The 20,478-nt window shown below is 44.7% G+C and overlaps 1 protein-coding gene across 2 annotated transcripts in view; it reads left to right on the forward strand.

Moving 5' to 3' along the window:
• The window catches only part of LOC126281751 (uncharacterized), a 38,328-nt gene extending 18,074 nt beyond the window's left edge, over nucleotides 1-20,254 (forward strand). The window contains exons 3-5 of one of the 2 annotated variants that reach the window (XM_049980939.1): nucleotides 4,764-5,232; nucleotides 13,561-13,701; nucleotides 18,297-20,254. In XM_049980939.1, the coding sequence (XP_049836896.1) occupies nucleotides 4,764-5,232; nucleotides 13,561-13,701; nucleotides 18,297-18,766 (1,080 nt within the window). In that variant the 3' untranslated portion in view covers nucleotides 18,767-20,254. The remainder of the gene's footprint in view (nucleotides 1-4,763; nucleotides 5,233-13,560; nucleotides 13,702-18,296) is intronic. The other variant, XM_049980940.1, reaches the window with a different exon arrangement.
• Nucleotides 20,255-20,478: the final 224 nt, after the last annotated feature.

Here is a 20,478-nt window from a genome sequence, read left to right on the forward strand (position 1 = left end):
ACCTAGAACCGCTCGGCCATATCGGCCATCCGGATTTCCCTCAACTGGAAGGGTTTTGTCGATGGTTTTTGCACCAGACTATCACAGTTATGAGAATTCTGTCATCCGTCGTTATTACGTTTAATAGAACTGGCTTCATCAAGCTGCATAATCGTTATCTATGGGCAACAGACAGTCCTCGGGTAGTAGTTGAGGCGTCTCTCCAGCATCAAAGTGTGGGCAGGGATTCTTGGCGACCAGATACTTGCACCGGTTATTATTCCACAGCCTCTCGACGGTGGAACGTACCTAGACCCTCTGTGAAATACGCTACCTGGGCTAGTTGAGAATGTACCTTTGGCAATACGACAGGTTATGTGGTTTCTGCATGATAGAGGACCACCCCACTTCCACATTACAGCTCGCCGACGCCTCAACACCATCTTCCCCGGACGCTCGATAGAACGCGAAGGCCCTTTACCATGGAATGCTAGATTATCGCACTTAAACCCTTTTGATTTTTATCTACGGGGGTTTGGAATGCGTTGTGTAGGCTGAACCAGTTCCTGATGTGCAGACCCTTCAGCAGCGTGTTCACGATGCTTCTGACGCTATTCGGAGATAGGCCGGAACGTGATAAAGAGTGTGGCAATCTATGATGCAATGTGCATTGCATCCAGTGAAGGTCACTTCGAACACGTACTTTTGTACTGTATTCCAGGACAATTTGTTGTCCATTTCTGGACACTTGTTCATAGGACCTTTTCATGACATTATCTTTCTACTAGCTAACAAAAGACGCCATGTTTTCCTAACCTATCTCGATGCAACCGATACACTGGCCAGCCCATTCTCCAGATCTGTCACCCATTGAAAACATCTGGCCGTGGATTGCCGAGAGATGGCACACCACCACTTGCACGCTCTACGGTTGACGAACTCGTGACATAGAGTTGAAGTAGCTGGAATGACGTGACCACATATGTCACCTGAGCTCAGTTCTACTCGATACCAGCTAGATTAGAAGCACTGCTTTAAAAGAGTTGGCAGCACCCTGCAGTATCTGATCGTAAGGATCGGGACACCTGTTCGTGGACAGTAACATGTGGCGCAGCAGCCCTTCGCTTGTACGATGACTTGAACTCTGCCGGGGACGCTTTCATCGAGGTCTGTGCATGTCTGAAGAAGAAACACAGTAGATTCTTCCTCAGGAGCTGAAACCAGAGGAAGTACTGATGTTGGACGCTGGGGCCTGCAGCGAATTCGACGTACTAACCCATCCCAAAGGCGTTCCATTTGGTTCAGGTCGTGACTCTTGGCAACCAGACCACTTCAGGAATGTTGTTGTCCACAAACCACTGCCTCAAAGATGTTAGTGTCTGAGACAGTGCATTGCTATGCTGATTCAGTCATCGTCTACGAACTGTTCCGCAGAAAACATCCCACACAATACCACCTGCTGCGTACTTCACTGTTTGCACTACAGATTATCGCAGGTAACATTCTCTATCCAAGAATTTGCCAAAGCAATCCACTTCCTTCGGTTTTCCAAAGGGTATAGCGTGAGTCCTTATTCCAAACTACTCGATTCGCGTCATCCATCGTCCATTGGCGCCGCCGTTTACATCACCTCAGGTGTCGCGCCTTCGATTAGTACCGCAGGCCCCATGGAAGGGCAGAAGAGTCATTCCCATAGCATAATACTTCTCCCATCAGTCTGAGTCCGTCGCGCGGCACCTTTCGAGCCGCATTTGTGGAGAAGACCGTCGACCTAGTGTAGCAGAAATATGACTCACCTGAAGAGCCGACTCCACTGATCGAAGGTCGAATCCTGATGGTCCCGTACCCACTGCAATAATAATTGACAATGTCATCGGCTCAACATGTGAACACATAGGGGTGGCCTGCTGTGGAGCTCCATGGTCAACAATGTGCAATTAACGGTGTGATCCTAACCACTCGTGGGTGCACCAGCACTGTGCTCTATCGGCAGAGATGCCACAGATCACCATCTGTCCTACTTTATCGAGCAGACAAGCCTCCGAACCCCACGTTCTGTGAAGAGTCGTTGACTTCCAACCATTTAGCGCCTACCTCTTTCCCAGGTGCTCCCGACAGTAGCACATGAACATCCGACCAGTTTCGCTCGAGATATTCGTTCACAGGTTCGGCATAATAATAATCTCTCCTTTGTCAAAGTCGCTTATCTCAATGGATTTCCTCATTCGCAACCCACATCTTCGCTAGGGTGATCTCCCGTACGTATTTGCTCCGCTTACATACTAGTGTTACCGCGTCTTGTGCTCTCAACTCCAACAGGCCGCACCCAGCCTCGCTGTGGACAGTGGTCATAATGTCTTAACTTATCAGTGTAAATGGGACTGAAGAGAAAGTGATAAGGACAAAGAATTTGGTATGAATATTGAGAAAGATCGAAGAAAGTGCATATAGGTGACAGGATGCTGCAGTTATAAATGTTGGGTTATAGTCTGGAATGAAAGAAGTACGGTAGTTTATAGTAGTTGATAGGATGGGTGGATATCAGAAATGACTTCCTGTTCAGGGATGGGAGTGCATTTGTACAGGGTGAAAAACAATTACTGAAACAAATGAAAAATAAGTAAATTAGATACAAACTATGGCGTGCACACACTTTATTCAACATGTAAATGTCGCTACAGATATTCAGATTTAAGTTATGACATGTTCCATATGCCTCCCATCACTGGCGATGATGTGGTGAAGACGAATAGCGAAATTTTTCATGACCCACTGAAGTGTCGGAATACCGATGCTATCGCTGACCTCCTGAATGGCAGTTTTCAGCTCAGAAATGGTTTTAGGGTTACTGCTGTATACTTTGTCTTTACTATACCCCAAAAAAAACGAGTCGCATGTGTTCAGACCTGGAGAATATGGTAGCCAATCAAGATCCTTGCCAGTGGCCTCTGGGCACCCCGAAGTCAGAATGTGGTCTCCAAAGTGCTCTTCCAGGACATCAAACACTGTCATGCTTTGGTGGGGACGAGCTCCGTCTTGCATGAACCACATCTTGTCGATATCACTTTGTATAATAGGGATGAAATCATCTTCCAAAATCTACATATACATCTACATCTACATTTATATCCGCAAGCCACCAAACGGTGTGTGGCAGAGAGCACTTTACGTGCCACTGTCATTACCTCCCTTTCCTGGTCCAGTCGCGTATGGCTCACGGGAAGAACGACTGCCAGAAAGCCTCCGTGCGCGCTCTAATCTCCCTAATTTTACATTCGTGATCTCCTCGGGAGGTATAAGTAGGGGGAAGCAGTATATTCGATACCTTATCCAGAAACGCACCCTCTCGAAACCTGGACAGCAAGCTACACCGCAATGCAGAGCGCCTCTCTTGCAGAGTCTGCCACTTGAGTTTGCTAAACATCTCCGTTACGCTATCACGCTTACCAAATAACCCTGTGACGAAACGCGCCGCTCTTCTTAGGATCTTCTCTATCTTCTCCGTCTACCCGATCTGGTACGGACCCCATACTGATGAGCAATACTCAAGTATAGGTCGAACGAGTGTTTTATAAGCCACCTCCTTTGTTGATGGACTACATTTTCTAAGGACTCTCCCAATGAATCTCAACCTGTTACCCGCCTCACCAACAATTAATTTTATATGATCATTCCACTTCACATCGTTCCGCACGCATGCTCCCAGATGTTTCACATAAGTAACTGCTACCAGTGTTTTTCCGCTATCATATAATCATACAATAAAGGATCCTTCTTTCTATGTATTCGCAATACATTACATTTGTCTATGTTAAGGGTCAGTTGCCACTCCCTGCACCAAGTGCCTATCCGCTGCAGATGTTCCTACATTTCGCTACAGTTTTGTAATGCTGCAACTTCTCTGTATACTACAGCATCATCCGTGAAAAGCCGCATGGAACTTTTGACACTATCTACTAGGTAATTTATATATATTGTGAAAAGCAGTGGTACCATAACACTCCCTTGTGGCACGTCAGAGGTTACTTTAACGTCTGTATACGTCTCTCCATTGATAACAACAACATGCTGTGTTCTGTTTGCTAAAAACACAGCTGGTCTGATATTACGTAGGCTCTTACTTTGTTTATCAGGCGACAGTGCGGAACTGTATCGAACGCCTTCCGGAAGTCAAGGAAAATAGCATCTACCTGGGAGCCTATCTCTAATATATTCTGGGTCTCATGAACAAATAAAGAGAGTTGGGTCTCACGCGATCGCTGTTTCCGGAATCCATGTTGATTACTAGGTCTATAGAACTTCTTGAAGACTGGGACTACCTGTGCTCTTTTCCAATCATTTGGATCCTTCCGTTCCTCTAGAGACTTGCGGTACCGTTTGATAGTAACTGTACCGTCAAGGAATTCACATTAGTTATTCGACGATTGGACATTGCACACCACACAGTCATCCGTTGAGGGCGAAGGGACTTCTCGATCGCGAAATGCTTATTCTCAGTCGCCTATTTTGTTTCTTGAGGAACAGATCCAAATGAAAGGGGGCTTCGTCGCTAAGCCGAACAATGCACGCGGATACTAAATTCCATCATGTCCTGCAATTAACTGTGCAATCTGAACGTCCTAAGCGTTCAGAAGTTACGTCGATTTTATTTGATATCGTTCAATAACTGTCACCCTGTTAAGTAGCCAGTGATGAGGCAAGGAGCTGACCAGTACCTGACAAAGCCGTTTCAAGAAAAGACGGGCCTTTCTCTGTAAACATGTCATACTTTTACTCACGTACAGGTTGCGGAGGACGCTTTGTCGACGCTGCCGCGACTGCGCTCCCTGAGCCTTTCCAACAATGAGCTGACGTTCCTGCTGCCGAACTCGATCGCAGCCAACGCGGCGCTGGAGGCGCTGGACCTCTCCAGCAACCCGCTGGTGCTGCCCTCTATCGGGCCGTTCCTGCGCTCCTCGTCTCTGCGCGAGCTGAACCTCGCCGTGTGCAGCCTGCGCCGCTTCACACCGGACAGCTTCACGCAGCTACCGTCGCTGCAGAGCCTCGATATCTCCTTCAACTACTTCTCGCAGATGTCGCTGGAGACCGTGCAGCCGTTCACCAACCTCAGCTGGCTCAGCGTGGACGCCGACGCTCTCTCCGAGGACGCCTTGGCCTCCCTGCAAGCCAACGGCGTCGAAGTAGATGTATTCGAATTAATGAACAGCACAGGAGACATCACGCCGCCTGAACACCAGGATGACGCCGGAGGAGGTAAGCACATGTCCTGATGTATACCATGTCTTTAGAGCTCTGCAAAGTGTAGAATATCACACAACTATACACGTCTACATCTACATATACATGGATACTCTGCAAATCACATTTAAGTGCCTCGCAGAGGGTTCATCGAACCACCTTTACAATTCCCTATTATCCATTCTCGTATAGCGCGCGGGAAGAATGAACACCTATATCTTTACGAGCTCTGATTTCCCTTATGTTATCTTGGTGGTCCTTCCTCCCTATGTAAGTCGGTATCAACAAAATATTTTCGCATTCGGAGGAGAAAGCTGGTGATTGAAATTTCGTGAGAAGATTCCGTCGCAACGAAAAACGCCTTTCTTTTAATGGTTTCCATCCGAAATCCTGTATCATTTCTGTGACACTCTCTCCCATAGTTCGCGATAATACAAAACGTGCTGCCTTTCTTTGAACTTTTTCGATATACTCCGCCAGTCCTATCTGGTAAGGATCCCACACCGCGCAGCAGTATTCTAAAAGAGGACGGACAAGCGTAGTGTAGGCAGTCTCCTTAGTAGATCTGTTACATTTTCTAAGGGTCCTGCCAATAAAACGCAGTCTTTGGTTTGCCTAAACATTTTCTATGTGTTCCTTCCAATTTAAGTTGTTCGCAATTGTAATACCTAGGTATTTAGTTGAATTTACGGCTTTTAGATTAGACTGATTTATCGGGTAACCGAAGTTTAACGAGCTCCTTTTAGCACTCATGTGGATGTCCTCACACTTTTCTTTATTTAAGGTCAACTGCCACTTTTCGCACCATTCCGATATTTCTTCTAACTCGATTAGCAGTTTGTTTTGATCTTCTGATGGGTTTATTAGTCGATAAACGACAGCGTCGTCTGAAAACAACCGAAGACGGCTGCTCAGATTGTCTCCAAAATAGTTTATATAGATAAGGAACAGCAGAGGGCCTATAACACTACCTTGGGGAACGCCAGAAATCATTTCTGTTTTACTCGATGACTTTCGGTCAATTACTACGAACTGTGACCTCTCTGACAGGAAATCACAGATCCAGTCACATAACTGAGACGATATTCCATAAGCATGCAATTTCACTACGAGCTGCTTATGTGGTACAGTGTCAAAAGCCATCCGGAAATCCAGAAATACGTAATCGATCTGAATTCCCTTGTCAATAGCATTCAGCACTTCATGTGAATAAAGGGCTAGTTGTGTTTCACAAGAACGATGCTTTCTAAGCCCATGTTGACTGTGTGTCAATAGACCGTTTTATTCGACGTAATTCATTACGTTCGAACACAATATATGTTCTAAAATCGTACTGATTATCGACGTTAACGATATGGGCCTGTCGGACAAAACGTTTGCCATCCAAATGAAATATCACACTAATACGGACGGACAGACACACCTACGCTGCCCCCGCTGTTCCAGGCAGCCCCAGATATTTCCTTACGATTACGATACGGTGATTAAATGGTGAGCCGAAATGCGTAAGAAAGCCTAAATATTGTCCAAGATAGTAAACTGAGGCCTATGAAAACAGTCATCATCGTCTTGGAAGACTGGAGCATCCAAAGCATAGTTATCATGAAAATGTAGAAGAAACGACAGCACATGATCTTGAAGAACACTGAAATCATCTTCGTTCTTCCTTACGGTAGCCCGAATGAGTGTACCCAAGTCACGGCAAGAAAACCAATGCCAAAACATTACAGAAACATATCTGGCACGGACTAAACCCCCCACACACTGTATATTAAACACCTCATTGGGCCGCCAATGCACTCGGCGCCTTGTTCTCCTGAAAAGAGGCAAAACTACTATTCGTAAGACCACACTACACGCCTCTAGACAGCTTTTGAAAAGTTTCTCTATTGTTTCTCTCATTGAAGACGTGCAGCTTGTTTTTGCCACTGTAAGCAATGTCCTTTTGCGAGGTGCCCTACTACAAATACCCATCACATGCAGTCGCCTTCGCAGTGTTCACTCGAAAACTGGTTTAGATGGGCCTACATTCAATGACAGCAGCAATTCGGGCCGGTTTTGGAACCGATAGTCAGTGAAAAGGTGAGCACTTGTCTCTGAACACTGTAGGCTACGTTCTTTTTACAACCAGCGTTCTTACGCCATGTTTCACGATTGCGAGTGGTACAGCATTCCTTGTAGACACTTTGGACAATCCAGGTTGATACACCAACAAATCGGGCGACTTCATTCAAGGGGTGGTCCTGGACACGTCCAAACACGATAGCCTATTTTTGCCATTCTGTCAGGCTTCCACGTCGAGCCATATTACTTCACTAATTCCATACAACCGACAAGTACGTACAGAACATTCCGCTGTGAGTACGTATGCAGGAGCATATGGTCCCGTGGCCACCTGGTTGTTGTCCTATACCGATACTAGTGTGTTCTTCTAAGTTGGCGAATGATCTTTTGTGCGTTATAACCTTTCGCAAATGATAGACATAATGATCTGTGACGTGTATTAATACTAGCTAAGTCTCAAACTGCTTTGTCATGCTTTAATGTAAATATACATGTACTTATGAGCACTTCAGTTAGAGACAACTAGGATGTAGCATGTACGGAACTGTCACCCTAACAAATGCGGCAATTTCGATGTATTGCAGTGGGGTGTGGGGATTGGAAGAGGGAAGGGTTACTTCCGTGGTGAAAGACGGAATAGTTTTGAGATTTGACGAGAAATAGCCATCAGTGTGTGTGCACTTGTTTAGAGACAAATTCATCACAGTTTTCGGCTTTCTTGAAATTAATATTGTGAACTGACATGTCTATCTAGATAGTAGGAGGAGACAATTATTTGCAATTTTTTTAAGCGAGGATATAGGGCAGATACTATTATATCTCTCGCTGGATATGTCTTTGATTGGGAAACAATCCTGATCAACGAGTCTACAATCACTATTCAAATGTTATGCATCTTGGAGGTAGTGCGATCCACAAGTTGTTCCACGATGTCCCTAACACGAACATTAGAGACCTGAAACCCACTGAAGCACCCTGATCCCAGCACAGTTCAGTAAACCCATGTTGACCCAGTTCAGAAGCGACAGAGTAGTGCATACCTTTCTGAAGAAACAGATCGCATTGAGTACTGCTGTCAGAGAACGCGGACAGTGGGTTTCTGTATCTACGCGCCGGTCAGAGATGAGGGCATCGGTTGTTGTTGTCCAGTATTACATGTTGTAGTAGTAGTAGTAGTATTGTTGTTGTTGTCTTCATTCCAAAGAGTGGTTCGACGCAGCTCTCCAAGCTGCTCTATCCTGTGCAAGCCTCTTCATCTCCAAGTATTTATTGCAATCTACATTCTTCTGAATCTGCTTAATACATACTATATTAATCTCTTGGTCTCCCTCTATGATTTTTACCCCAATGCTTCCTTCAAGTACTAAACTGGTGATCCTTTAATGTCTCATAATGTATCCTACAAACTGATCACTTCTTCCACTCAGGTTGTGCCACAAATTTGGTTTTTTGCATGTTCTGTTCAGTGCCTCCGCATAAGCTATGTGATCTATACATATAATCTTCAGCATTCTCCTGTAGCTCCTCATTTCAAAATTTTTTATTCTCTTCTTGCCTAAACCATTTATCGTCTGTAGTTCACTTCCATACGTGGTTACACTCCAAACAAATATTTTCAGATTAGGCTTCCTGACGCTTAAATCTACACTCAGTGTTTAAAAATTTCTCTTCTTCAGAATAGCTTTCCTTGCCTTGCCTACATTTTGTATCCTCTCTACTTCGACCATCGTCAGTTATTTTGCTTATCATATAGCAAAACTCATTTCCTAATCTGATTCCTTCAGCATAACTTGATTTAATTCGAGTACATTCTACTTTCCTTGTTTTTCTTTTGTTGATGTTCATCTTACATCCCCCTTTCAAGACACCGTCCATTCTGTTCAACTGCTGTTCAAAGTCCTTCGCTGTCACTGACAGAATCACAAATTCATTGACAAACATCAAAGTTTTTATTTCTACTCCCTGGACTTTAATACCGACTCAACATTTTTCTTTTGTTTCCTTTACTGCTTGCTGAATATACAGACTGAATACCGTCGGGGATAGGCTACAACCCTGTCTCACACACTTCATCACCACTGCTCCTCTTTCGTGCCCATCAACTCTTATAACTGGCATCTAATTTCTGTACAAATTGTAAATAGCCTTTCTCTCCCTTTATTTTACCACTGCCACAATTAAAATTTGATAGAGAGTATTCCAAACAACCTTGTCAAAAATTTTCTCTAGATCTACAAATGCTGTAAACGTGTGGGTGCCTTTCTTAACCTATCTCCTAGGAGAAATCGTAGGATTAGTATCGCCTCTCGTGTTTCTATATTTCTCCGAATGCAAACTGGGCTTCCCCTAGGTCGATGTCTACCAGTTTTCCATTCGTCTGTAAGGAATTTGTGTTAGAATTTTGCAATCGTTGCTTATTAAACTGATAGGTCAGTAATTTTCACACTTGTCAGCACCTACTTTCTTTGGAATTGAGATTATTATATTTTTCTTGAAGTCTGAAGGTACTTCGCGCGGCTCCTACATCTTGTTCACCAGATGGAAGGACTTTTTCATGGCTGGCTCTCCCAAGACTTGGCAGTTACAAGTCATCGGATGTCAATGGATGCGTGATCGGTCGTCAGTTGCCGAAGTCTATGCGTTGCCTTGGTATAAACAGGTTCCTGACGCCCCAGATTCAAACTGTGCGCTTTCTAATCAAAAGTAGACCTTCGATCGCCAGTACGGATCTGCAGAGGCTATGAAACGTCCGTTCTTCAAACACTTGTTGTCGTCCTGTACGGTGATTCACGCTTCCGGAAACATCGTCTCTGGAATATCAAATATCCACCCCACACACTGTTAACCATGGACAAACCATACGACGCTCTAACCACAAAATTCGAATTTCATATACGCCACATCTTCAAATGGGACAATCGTTCCTGTGACTTTTGGCTACTCATTAGACTTCGGCTACTTGTCTGCTGCACTGAGGCCCTTCTATTTGCTGTTGTAATCCGCTGTAGTAGACTCATATAACCAATGTGTCAAGGTAGAGAGAATGTAGTCGGGAATTTCAACGACTTATTGTTAGTACACCCTTGAAATGGTGAAATGGGCAAAAGCCAGGGACTGCTATCCTCATAATCGGAGAGTCCCCAGCAGTTAGTCTGACGCACTCAATGAGTCCAGTGTACCAGTATCGCACCCATTGCATAGACTGTGCTCGACTGCCACTCCTGGAGCCAATACAAATCGTGCTAGCTTCTGTCACGTGACAAACCGAATTACTATACTAGCCATTGTGACAGAGATGCTCTCGTCAACACGAATTTAAAATCGTATCTCCTTGCGTGCGCACACTGTTGTTGTTGTTGTCTTCAGTCCTGAGACTGGTTTGATGCAGCTCTCCATGCTACTCTATCCTGTGCAAGCTGCTTCATCTCCCAGTACCTACTGCAACCTACATCCTTCTGAATCTGCTTAGTGTACTCATCTATCGGTCTCCCTCTACGATTTTTACCCTCCACGCTGCCCTCCAATGCTAAATTTGTGATCCCTTGATGCCTCAAAACATGTCCTACCAACCGATCCCTTCTTCTAGTCAAGTTGTGCCACAAACTTCTCTTCTCCCCAATCCTATTCAATACCTCCTCATTAGTTACGTGATCTATCCACCTTATCTTCAGTATTCTTCTGTAGCACCACATTTCGAAAGCTTCTATTCTCTTCTTGTCCAAACTAGTTATCGTCCATGTTTCACTTCCATACATGGCTACACTCCAAACAAATACTTTCAGAAACGACTTCCTGATACATAAATCTATATTCGATGTTAACAAATTTCTCTTCTTCAAAAACGCTTTCCTTGCCATTGCCAGTCTACATTTTATATCCTCTCTACTTCGACCATCATCAGTTATTTTACTTCCTAAATAGCAAAACTCCTTTACTACTTTAAGTGTCTCATTTCCTAATCTAATTCCCTCAGCATCACCCGATTTAATTTGACTACATTCCATTATCCTCGTTTTGCTTTTGTTAATGTTCATCTTATATCCTCCTTTCAAGACACTGTCCATTCCGTTCAACTGCTCTTCCAAGTCCTTTGCCGTCTCTGACAGAATTACAATGTCATCGGCGAACCTCAAAGTTTTTACTTCGTCTCCATGAATTTTAATACCTACTCCAAATTTTTCTTTTGTTTCCTTTACTGCTTGCTCAATATACAGATTGAATAACATCGGGGAGAGGCTACAACCCTGTCTCACTCCTTTCCCAACCACTGCTTCCCTTTCATGCCCCTCGACTCTTATTACTGCCATCTGGTTTCTGTACAAATTATAAATAGCCTTTCGCTCCCTGTATTTTACCCCTGCCACCTTTAGAATTTGAAAAAGAGTATTCCAGTCAACATTGTCAAAAGCTTTCTCTAAGTCTACAAATGCTAGAAACGTAGGTTTGCCTTTTCTTAATCTTTCTTCTAAGATAAGTCGTAAGGTCAGTATTGCCTCACGTGTTCCAACATTTCGACGGAATCCAAACTGATCCTCCCCGAGGTCTGCATCTACCAGTTTTTCCATTCGTCTGTAAAGAATTCGCGTTAGTATTTTGCAGCCGTGGCTTATTAAACTGATAGTTCGGTAATTTTCACATCTGTCAGCACCTGCTTTCTTTGGGATTGGAATTATTATATTCTTCTTGAAGTCTGAGGGTATTTCGCCTGTCTCATACATCTTGCTCACCAGCTGGTAGAGTTTTGTCATGACTGGCTCTCCCAAGGCCGTCAGTAGTTCTAATGGAATGTTGTCTACTCCGGGGGCCTTGTTTCGACTCAGGTCTTTCAGTGCTCTGTCAAACTCTTCACGCAGTATCGTATCTCCCATTTCATCTTCATCTACATCCTCTTCTATTTCCATAATATTGTCCTCAAGTACATCGCCCTTGTATAAGCCTTCTATATACTCCTTCCACCTTTCTGCCTTCCCTTCTTTGCTTAGAACTGGGCTGCCATCTGAGCTCTTGATATTCATACACGTGGTTCTCTTCTCTCCAAAGGTCTCTTTAATTTTCCTGTAGGCAGTATCTATCTTACCCCTAGTGAGATAAGCTTCTACATCCTTACATTTGTCCTCTAGCCATCCCTGTTTAGCCATTTTGCTCTTCCTGTCGATCTCATTTTTGAGACGTTTGTATTCCTTTTTGCCTGCTTCATTTACTGCATTTTTATATTTTCTCCTTTCATCAATTAAATTCAATATTTCTAGCAGCCCTCGTCTTTGTACCTACTTTATCCTCTGCTGCCTTCACTACTACATCCCTCAGAGCTACCCATTCTTCTTCTACTGTATTTCTTTCCCCTATTCCTGTCAATTGTTCCCTTATGCTCTCTCTGAAACTCACGCTATTTGATCAAAAGCACCCAGACATTGCTATGTAAATCGGAAATGAGCACCAGAGGTCACGAGCGGCGAACCTGTCAGTATAAAAGAAAGTGGGGAGTATTTTGTTGTCAGCGGAGAAGGAGTAACAGTAGAACGGGTCAGTCACGGGAGCTCACTGACTTCGAACGTGGACTGCCGGTAGTCATTTGGTGTCACCTGAGTAAAAACTCCACGAGGGACACCTAAACCTTTCTACAGTTGCCCTGGTCGACTGTTGGTGGTGTGATTGAATTGGAAACGCGAATGGACAAGCACAGAAAAAACAAGATCAGGAAGACGTCATCTACTGACGGTTAAGGACCGCCGGTCACTGCAGAGAGTGGTCGTGGAAAATCGTATGAAATCAGCAGATGGAATCACTCTTTAGGTCTAAAGTGCTACCAGCAACCTAACTAGCGTAGTGATTTTGCGTGGAGAGTTAAGAGTGCTTTACAGTGGTCGAGAAGAACCTCATAAACCACGCATTTCTGCAGTCACTGCTAAGTGGCGCTTCTCCGAGTAGACGTGCAGAATGAGGAGGAAGGAGGCGGTGAGGCATAAGGAGGAGGAGGAGTAGGTGGACTGAGTGGGGGAATGGCGATGAAGAGCTGAGAGAGGGGGGTGAAGGGGGTTGGGATGTGTATCCTGTTCACATACATGCGAAGCATTACCGTGTTCACTAGTTTATAACTAAATGTATTGACATTGGAAAATATTTAAATCTTTTGAGTTATAGCGCTGTCTTGATGCGAATTCCTGATAAGTGACATATTCGTCACTCGGCTTAAATGTCTCCTTCGCTATTAATTTATTTACCAATCACAGAAGCGACGCCGAATACAGATAACAAGTATTTGATATTTTGTGTGTACAGCGAGGTACCTGGCCCTCCTGGACAAGGACTACCCTTACGACGAGGACAGCATTGGCGAGGATTATGCGGTGCTGAAGAACGTCGACGTCGCCTATGACTCAGATAGCCAGACCCAGTGGGTCGCAGATCAGCTACACACGGGTAAGCACTTCTCGTTGCCAGGGGTTAACTGAGCACTTCAGGCGTCATGTTCCTCCTAATGGTACTTGGGACCAGGTGCTTCGGTCTGTTCAGAGTTTGACCAGTTTCAAGCGGCAGCACTTTCGTCCCGACCACGAGTTTACCAGAAGACAGCCTCCCACGACATCAGAAACCAGAAAGGCGCGTTGCTCTAGCTCACTGGACTGGGTAGTCCTAGGCGGCTGTAGTGTTTGTGCTCCCGTTATCTATGAGTCGTTGTCGTGGCCTTCAGTCCGACTATTGATGTGATGTAGCTCTCCAAGCTACTCTATCCACTCTTTGAGAATCTCTTCATCTCTACATAACTACTGCAAGCTACATCCATTTTAACGTGCGTACTATATTTAGACCTTGGCCCCACACTTCTCTCTAGTACGAAAATGACGATTTTTTGAGGCCTCAGAGTATATCCTAGTTACAAATCCTTTCTTTTAGTCAAACTGTGCCATAAGTTTCTTTTTTCTCCAATTCCGTTCACAACCTCAACACTAGTTGTCCGATCTGGCCAACGAATCTTCAAGATCCTTTTATAACAAATTTCACAAGCTTCTGTTCTCTTCTTGTCTGAGCTGTGTATCGCCTACATTTCACCTTCGGACAATGCTACATCCAGACAAAAACCTTCTTAAAATATTTCCTAAAATTTCAAATTTTCAGAAACACTTTTTTGCTATTGGCAGTGTGCAGTTTATATTGTCTCTCCTTCTGCTATCGTCAGTTATTTTCCGATGCAGGTAATAACACACATCAACTATTTTTAGCGACTCATTTCCTAATTTAATTTCTTAAGATCGGCTGATTTGATTCGACTATATTCAAGTACTATCGCTGACAGTTTCCTAACCTTTTTCGAGATACTAGTCAGTCCGTTCAACAACTCTTCCCAGTCCTTTGCCATTTCTTCAGCAATCCTCAGACTTTTTTTTCGTAAAAATTGAATGCCTTTCCAATTTTTTCTTTGGTTTGGTCCACTTGAAATCACACACTTCGATTTGTACTGTTATGTAATTCTATCTTTCTAGCGGAGTAGTCCATTAATCACACATTTCGATATGTCTACTTTTCTGTCAAAGTTAATTTAGTGTGAGTTAAGTTCGCTGCTTCTGTCATTTGCAGTGGCAAAACATTACATTCAAAATTTAAATACTTCAAAGAGTCGCTGAACAGACATAATAAGCGTGCACATGTCGGTAAGAAATTTCAATTAAACCCACAGAAATGAAAAGAAATGCGCATTTGGCTGAGGCCTCCCGTCGGGTCGACCGGTCGCCTGGAGCAATTCTTTGTAGTTGACGCACTTCGGCGATTTGCGCATCGATGAGGATGAAATGATGACTAAGGTAACACAACACCCAGACACCGAGCGGAAAAATTGCCGACACGTCCTCCGAAGTTAAGCGCTGCTGGGCTCGGCTTGCACTTGGATGGGTGACCATCCGGTCTGCCGAGCGTTGTTGGCAAGCCGGATGCACTCAGCCCTTGTGAGGCAAACTGAGGAGCTACTTGATTGAAAAGTAGCTGCTCCGGCCTCGAAAACTGTCATACGGCCAGGAGAGCATGTGGGTTGAGGATGACACGGCGGCCGGTCGGTATCGTTAGGCCTTCGTGGCCCGTTTGGGCGGATTTTAGTAGTTTTAGTGCGGGAATCGGAATCGGACCCTGCACATAGCATTCTACTGCGCTGATCACTCAGCCATGGAGGCGAGCAACCCAGAGAAACTCCGTCCATGTTTAATAGGTTGTGATATCACGAATTTTGATATGCCTGATGTCATCATAATATAAACTTCCAATCAAGATCAAATGATTATAAAAAATACTCGTGTGATATATGAGTATATCAAACGTACTTCAGACGCAACCGCATGCTTCGCATTCCTAAGCCACATCACAGGCCAACTCTAAATGATTGCAACGATTAAAAACGGCTGTAACTATTTCATGGATAGCAATACTTCGACAAGAATTATAGGGAATACAAAAAAAAAACCTGAAATTCTTACACCCATCTTAAAGGTCCCTTGTATGATTTCCCTTTGCTACTTGAATAACATCTAAGCGATAATCCATTTCACGACACACATAAGCATAACTAGAGTCACAGATGCAATAGCATAAAAACGCGCGTTATGTGTTCTACCATTGTTTTTGCCAGTGGGTGTGAGGTCAGGAGATCTCGGTCGGCAAGATCAGAAGCCAGCGCCGTCAAGTCCAGTACAACCGATACAACGATTTAGAAGATGTTGATTTTAAAATGCGTGAAACTTAATACCCCAGTGTGAGGGGGCACCATTTTGCTGAACAATGTAATGTGTAAAATTCATATTAAGCTGTGTTACCAGCCATTGCTCAAGCACGTCCAGATAAATGTTTGTTTACATAGAGCTCAGTAAACAAAAACGAACTGTATAATGTTTGTTTCTTTCAACTGCCGATGCCATCTGCAAACCTTGGTTGGTTGATTTGGCGGAGGGGATTAAACAGCGAGGCCACCGGTCCCATCGGGTTAGGGAAGGATGGGGAGAGAAGTCGACCGTGCCCTTTCAAAGGACCCATCCCGGCATTTACCTGGCGATTTAGGGAAATCACGGGAAACCTATCAGACTGGCCGGACACAGGTTTTGAGCCGTTGTCCCCCCTTGAGAAACCAGTGTGCAAACCACCACGTTACCTCGTTCTTTATCTGTCAACCTTGCTGGCATTTACAGGTGCTTGATTACATCGCTGACAGCCCTCTTACAACACTTTCGCGATTATGGACTGCTATAGAGGCAGCATGGCTCAAAATATCTGCAGGAGAGCTCGAACGACTTGTTGTGTCCGTGCGACATCGAGTTGGTGTACTATGTCGGGCAAATCGAGGTCGGACACGATATTCGGTGTCCTATGACTTTTATCGCCTCAGTATATATCGTGTGTAAGCGTGTTAGGGGTATAAATTCACATACTGGGATCATTGGTACCTTAATTTGCCCACATATCAGTGTGTTGCTTGTTTTTACTCTACATCGAACTGTCTTCCCACAAACACGGCCCATAATTCACTGTCTGATGTTTTTTGCAAGGTCTTAACTTGAAACGGTACAGTAGTTTCCGCTCTATAAGCAGCAGGTTTCGCTGCTCGCTCGCACCGGGAAATAGAAACAGAGGCGGCTCCGCAGCCAATTTTATTACACGACGCGGCCGGCCGCGGGTGCAACAGAACCCATGTGAACGGGTGGAAAGAAATGTGTCAGGCTTCATAATACGTATTTATAAGTGTCGTGTATTATGCATTTCTTGTACGCGAATGTGAATCTACATATGAACTTTCCTAATCCTCCTCATACCTTTCCGTAAAGCGGGGCCAAATCTTTGTTGGGAAGTAGTTCTGTAGTATAGTAGTGCCAACCTTACTCCTGGCTAGGGGATCAGAGAGACAGCACAGGCAGGTAAAAGTCAAAGACGTTTCAGTGTCACAAGACTTGGGGTGGAGAGGTCACGGCCAAGTGGGTCGACCACCCCCTCCACCGGGGCCCAGGAAGACCTCTGGGTGCCCGCCATATTAGAAGAGTGTTACAGAAGACGGGTAAGTGAGCAGACGTGCCCTCAGTGCGTCTGTCTCAATGTTCACGCATGGAAGAGAGGTATTTGAATATTTCTGCTTGTTCTTTTATTTTCAGCTTCGGATTGTGTAAGGAAATGAATGATCTCGTTAATTTAGGAAATTTGGCCCCCTGTGTAAATGTATCTGGTCCCCAGTTTGCCCGTTATCCTCCTCACATAGTGGATGTCCTATGGAAAATATTGGGAGACTTTGCTGATATACATTTGGCCAACGCAATTCCGTCTTAGCTGTAGAAATGTGCGTGAAGATTAGTATATAATATACCCGAGCTGTAAGTTGAAAATTTGTAATATCTCTAAACTGAAACAATTGCTGCTATCGGTGTAAAGTCGTGTGATAATGCTTAAAATAAATAGGAAATCAACTGTCATCAATCTTCAACATACCTTAAAAATCACAAAGAAGTCAAGTTAAAGGAATATATTTAAAATAAAACCTATAGAATGCAGGGACCAACACATCAGCGTGTGAGCCCTCCAGCCCTTTGCCTAGTAACATACAGAAAGGACACGCTCTCTAGGTAGCATCCTCAAGCTCGTCTCCCCAGTTATCCGTTGCGCAATTTTGATTCAGGTTTTGACATCTACTTTCGTCTGGCGTCCCTAGGCAAGGAGGTCAGACGGTAAGCTTTCAAACTGTCAGGATAGGCTAGTCGCTTTGCGTCCACGCATCTACACTTCAATACCTGGCAACGTGACCTGGTGAAAATAAGCATTAACGGCTTGCTCTTGCCACGTGTACCTGGAGATACTAATGAACTTAAAAACATAGTACTCCTAGCAGCTATAGTTATTAGTTTTCAAACGAAGTAAATTTCGATGTAATTTCAGTGCTCAGTCCTCAGTCAACAGTAAAAAATAGGCGCACCTACATCCATAACACCATATAGGGACAAATTAATGTCGTGAAAAGACGACCTGTCTTATTATGTGCTGCTGCCTGCCCGCAGGGGCCTCAGAGGTGGAAGTGCCGCCACGCTGGGTGGGCCACCCGTCCTGGAAGCTGGTGCTGTACTCGGTGGTGCTGGGCTGCACCGCGTGCCTGACGGCGGCGCTGGCGTACTGGGCGACCGTGCTGGTGGTGCGGCGGCGGTCTGCCACCAAGGTGGCGCAGGGCCCGCGCGACACGCTGGACAGGGCCTTCAGGCACGTGGCGAGCCTGCCCGCCTACCAGCAGCTGCAGCGCCAGCCGGCAAAAGCTCCCAGTAGCAGCGGCCAGGGCTACCGCAGGCTGTACGACGAGGACGAGTCGCCGGCGTCGCTGCCGCCGCGCGCCGCCCAGCCCGAGCGCTGCACGTGCCTCTCGTGCTCGGAGCCGGTGCCCACGCAGCCGTGCATCCGCTTCTACGAGCGGCCGGCCCCCGTGCATGCGACAGTGCCCAGCCAATACTACACGCTCTACGCTACGCACATCCAGTGAAGACCCAGGACTGGCTCACCACTGGCAAACTCCTGGGCGTGGACCACACGTATGCCTCCCTGCTTCTAATTTAACACCGCTGTGGGACACGAAATTCGCTATCCTGCCCATCCACTTGTGATACACACACCCAATTACAGTTCCCAAGCTGCAATTCACAGACAAATATAAGCCTCGCCATTACAGTTTTGTTAACCTGGGTGAATTTAGGGAGGAGTACGTAAATCTAGTTGGGCAGCAATAAAAAAAGAATCAAACGAATAATTAAAACAGACACAATAATGAGGAATCTATAAAAAAATACGCCACTCCGCCGCGGTAAGTGCTGTGTTATGTGCCTTCGAGGCAGACTAAAACTTCTCTTAAGTGTCAGTCCCGATTTACACAGGGTGTTCGGAAATTCTCGTTACAAATTCGAGGACTGAGTATATACTGTTTTTAAAGTGGAACACAACTCCGAAACAGGACTACAGCCATTTGAAAACGTGCTGCTAACGCGAACACTCTTACAAATAATTTATCAGGCACGACCCAGTACATCACTTCCTCTACAATGCCACTCGTCAATAACCAAAGAAAAAAAACTGAAATTTAATCAATTGACAGAGACACTTTTGTTTTAGAGTACGGCCTCGTGCGATTCGGGTGTGTGGCCTCTCCTTGTAGAGCCTCAGTCACGTCTACTGAAGGTGAAGTCACCGCTTTCTCAAAGCCGTTGCGTAATTATGGCGGAAAGGGTAAGCGACCGAGTCGGGCGTTGTAGATAACGACCTTGCTGAAGGCAATGAGCAGCTCATCCATTACCGTCAGCTTCGACATACAGAAGCGTCATGTCGGTGTGTTCTACAAACGTGTACTCAACCGTGTTGCTCTAGCATTCACGCACACAGCGAATGAAGTTCGAACTAGGTCAGAGAGGTAGGACAGACGTCAAATGACATCAGCCGATCGGACGAAAGCATCCCTCACCATAACTACCCTGTTGCAAACGTGTTTCCAAACGGATGCAGAGCCGGTTATAGGTTCCCATTAAAAATGTTGTTAACTCAGTCCTCTCTACAAGGCCTAGAAGTTTGTAACGGGAATTTCCGAACACCCTGTAGGTGATCCCGATCCTTGTTAGACCTGTACAGTTGTGTCTCTTTCTTTGATTGGAGCTTGGATAAAGAAGTAAAAAATCTGTTTTACGTTCTGATCTACACCAGATACAACAAGCACTTCCTAATAAAAAACGACAATAAAACATTTTAGAATGCTTTAACATTAAGATTTTTTTTCTTCAAATACACACTGAGTAGAAGACTGATTTTACATGTAGCTCGCGCGGGCCACATCAAGAGGTGTATCACATGTTGTACACCACCAATAGCCACAATTATTGGACACTGCCATAAATTATAAATGAACATTCAATCAGTGTGAACTCAGAGATACTGGAATATCTAATAAACTATAGAAAATGAACAAAAACTATTTACCTAACTGAAATGTTTCCGTCCTCACTGAGACTCCTTCTTTACTAAGCTATATTTCTCAAACACGTCATTCGCACGCAAACAGAACAGCTTCAGTCAATGGTTTAGCATTTATTTTCAGGTCTGCACGTATGCTATAGAATTACATATTGAAAGTTAATGCTATCATTTAAACAAATTTTCTGTGTCGATTGTTTCACAAAGTACAGAAAGAATGATTTGTTTAAGATTTACAAT

This window comes from Schistocerca gregaria, chromosome 7, assembly GCF_023897955.1.
Source record: "Schistocerca gregaria isolate iqSchGreg1 chromosome 7, iqSchGreg1.2, whole genome shotgun sequence".
Classification (NCBI taxonomy): Eukaryota; Metazoa; Arthropoda; class Insecta; order Orthoptera; family Acrididae; genus Schistocerca; species Schistocerca gregaria.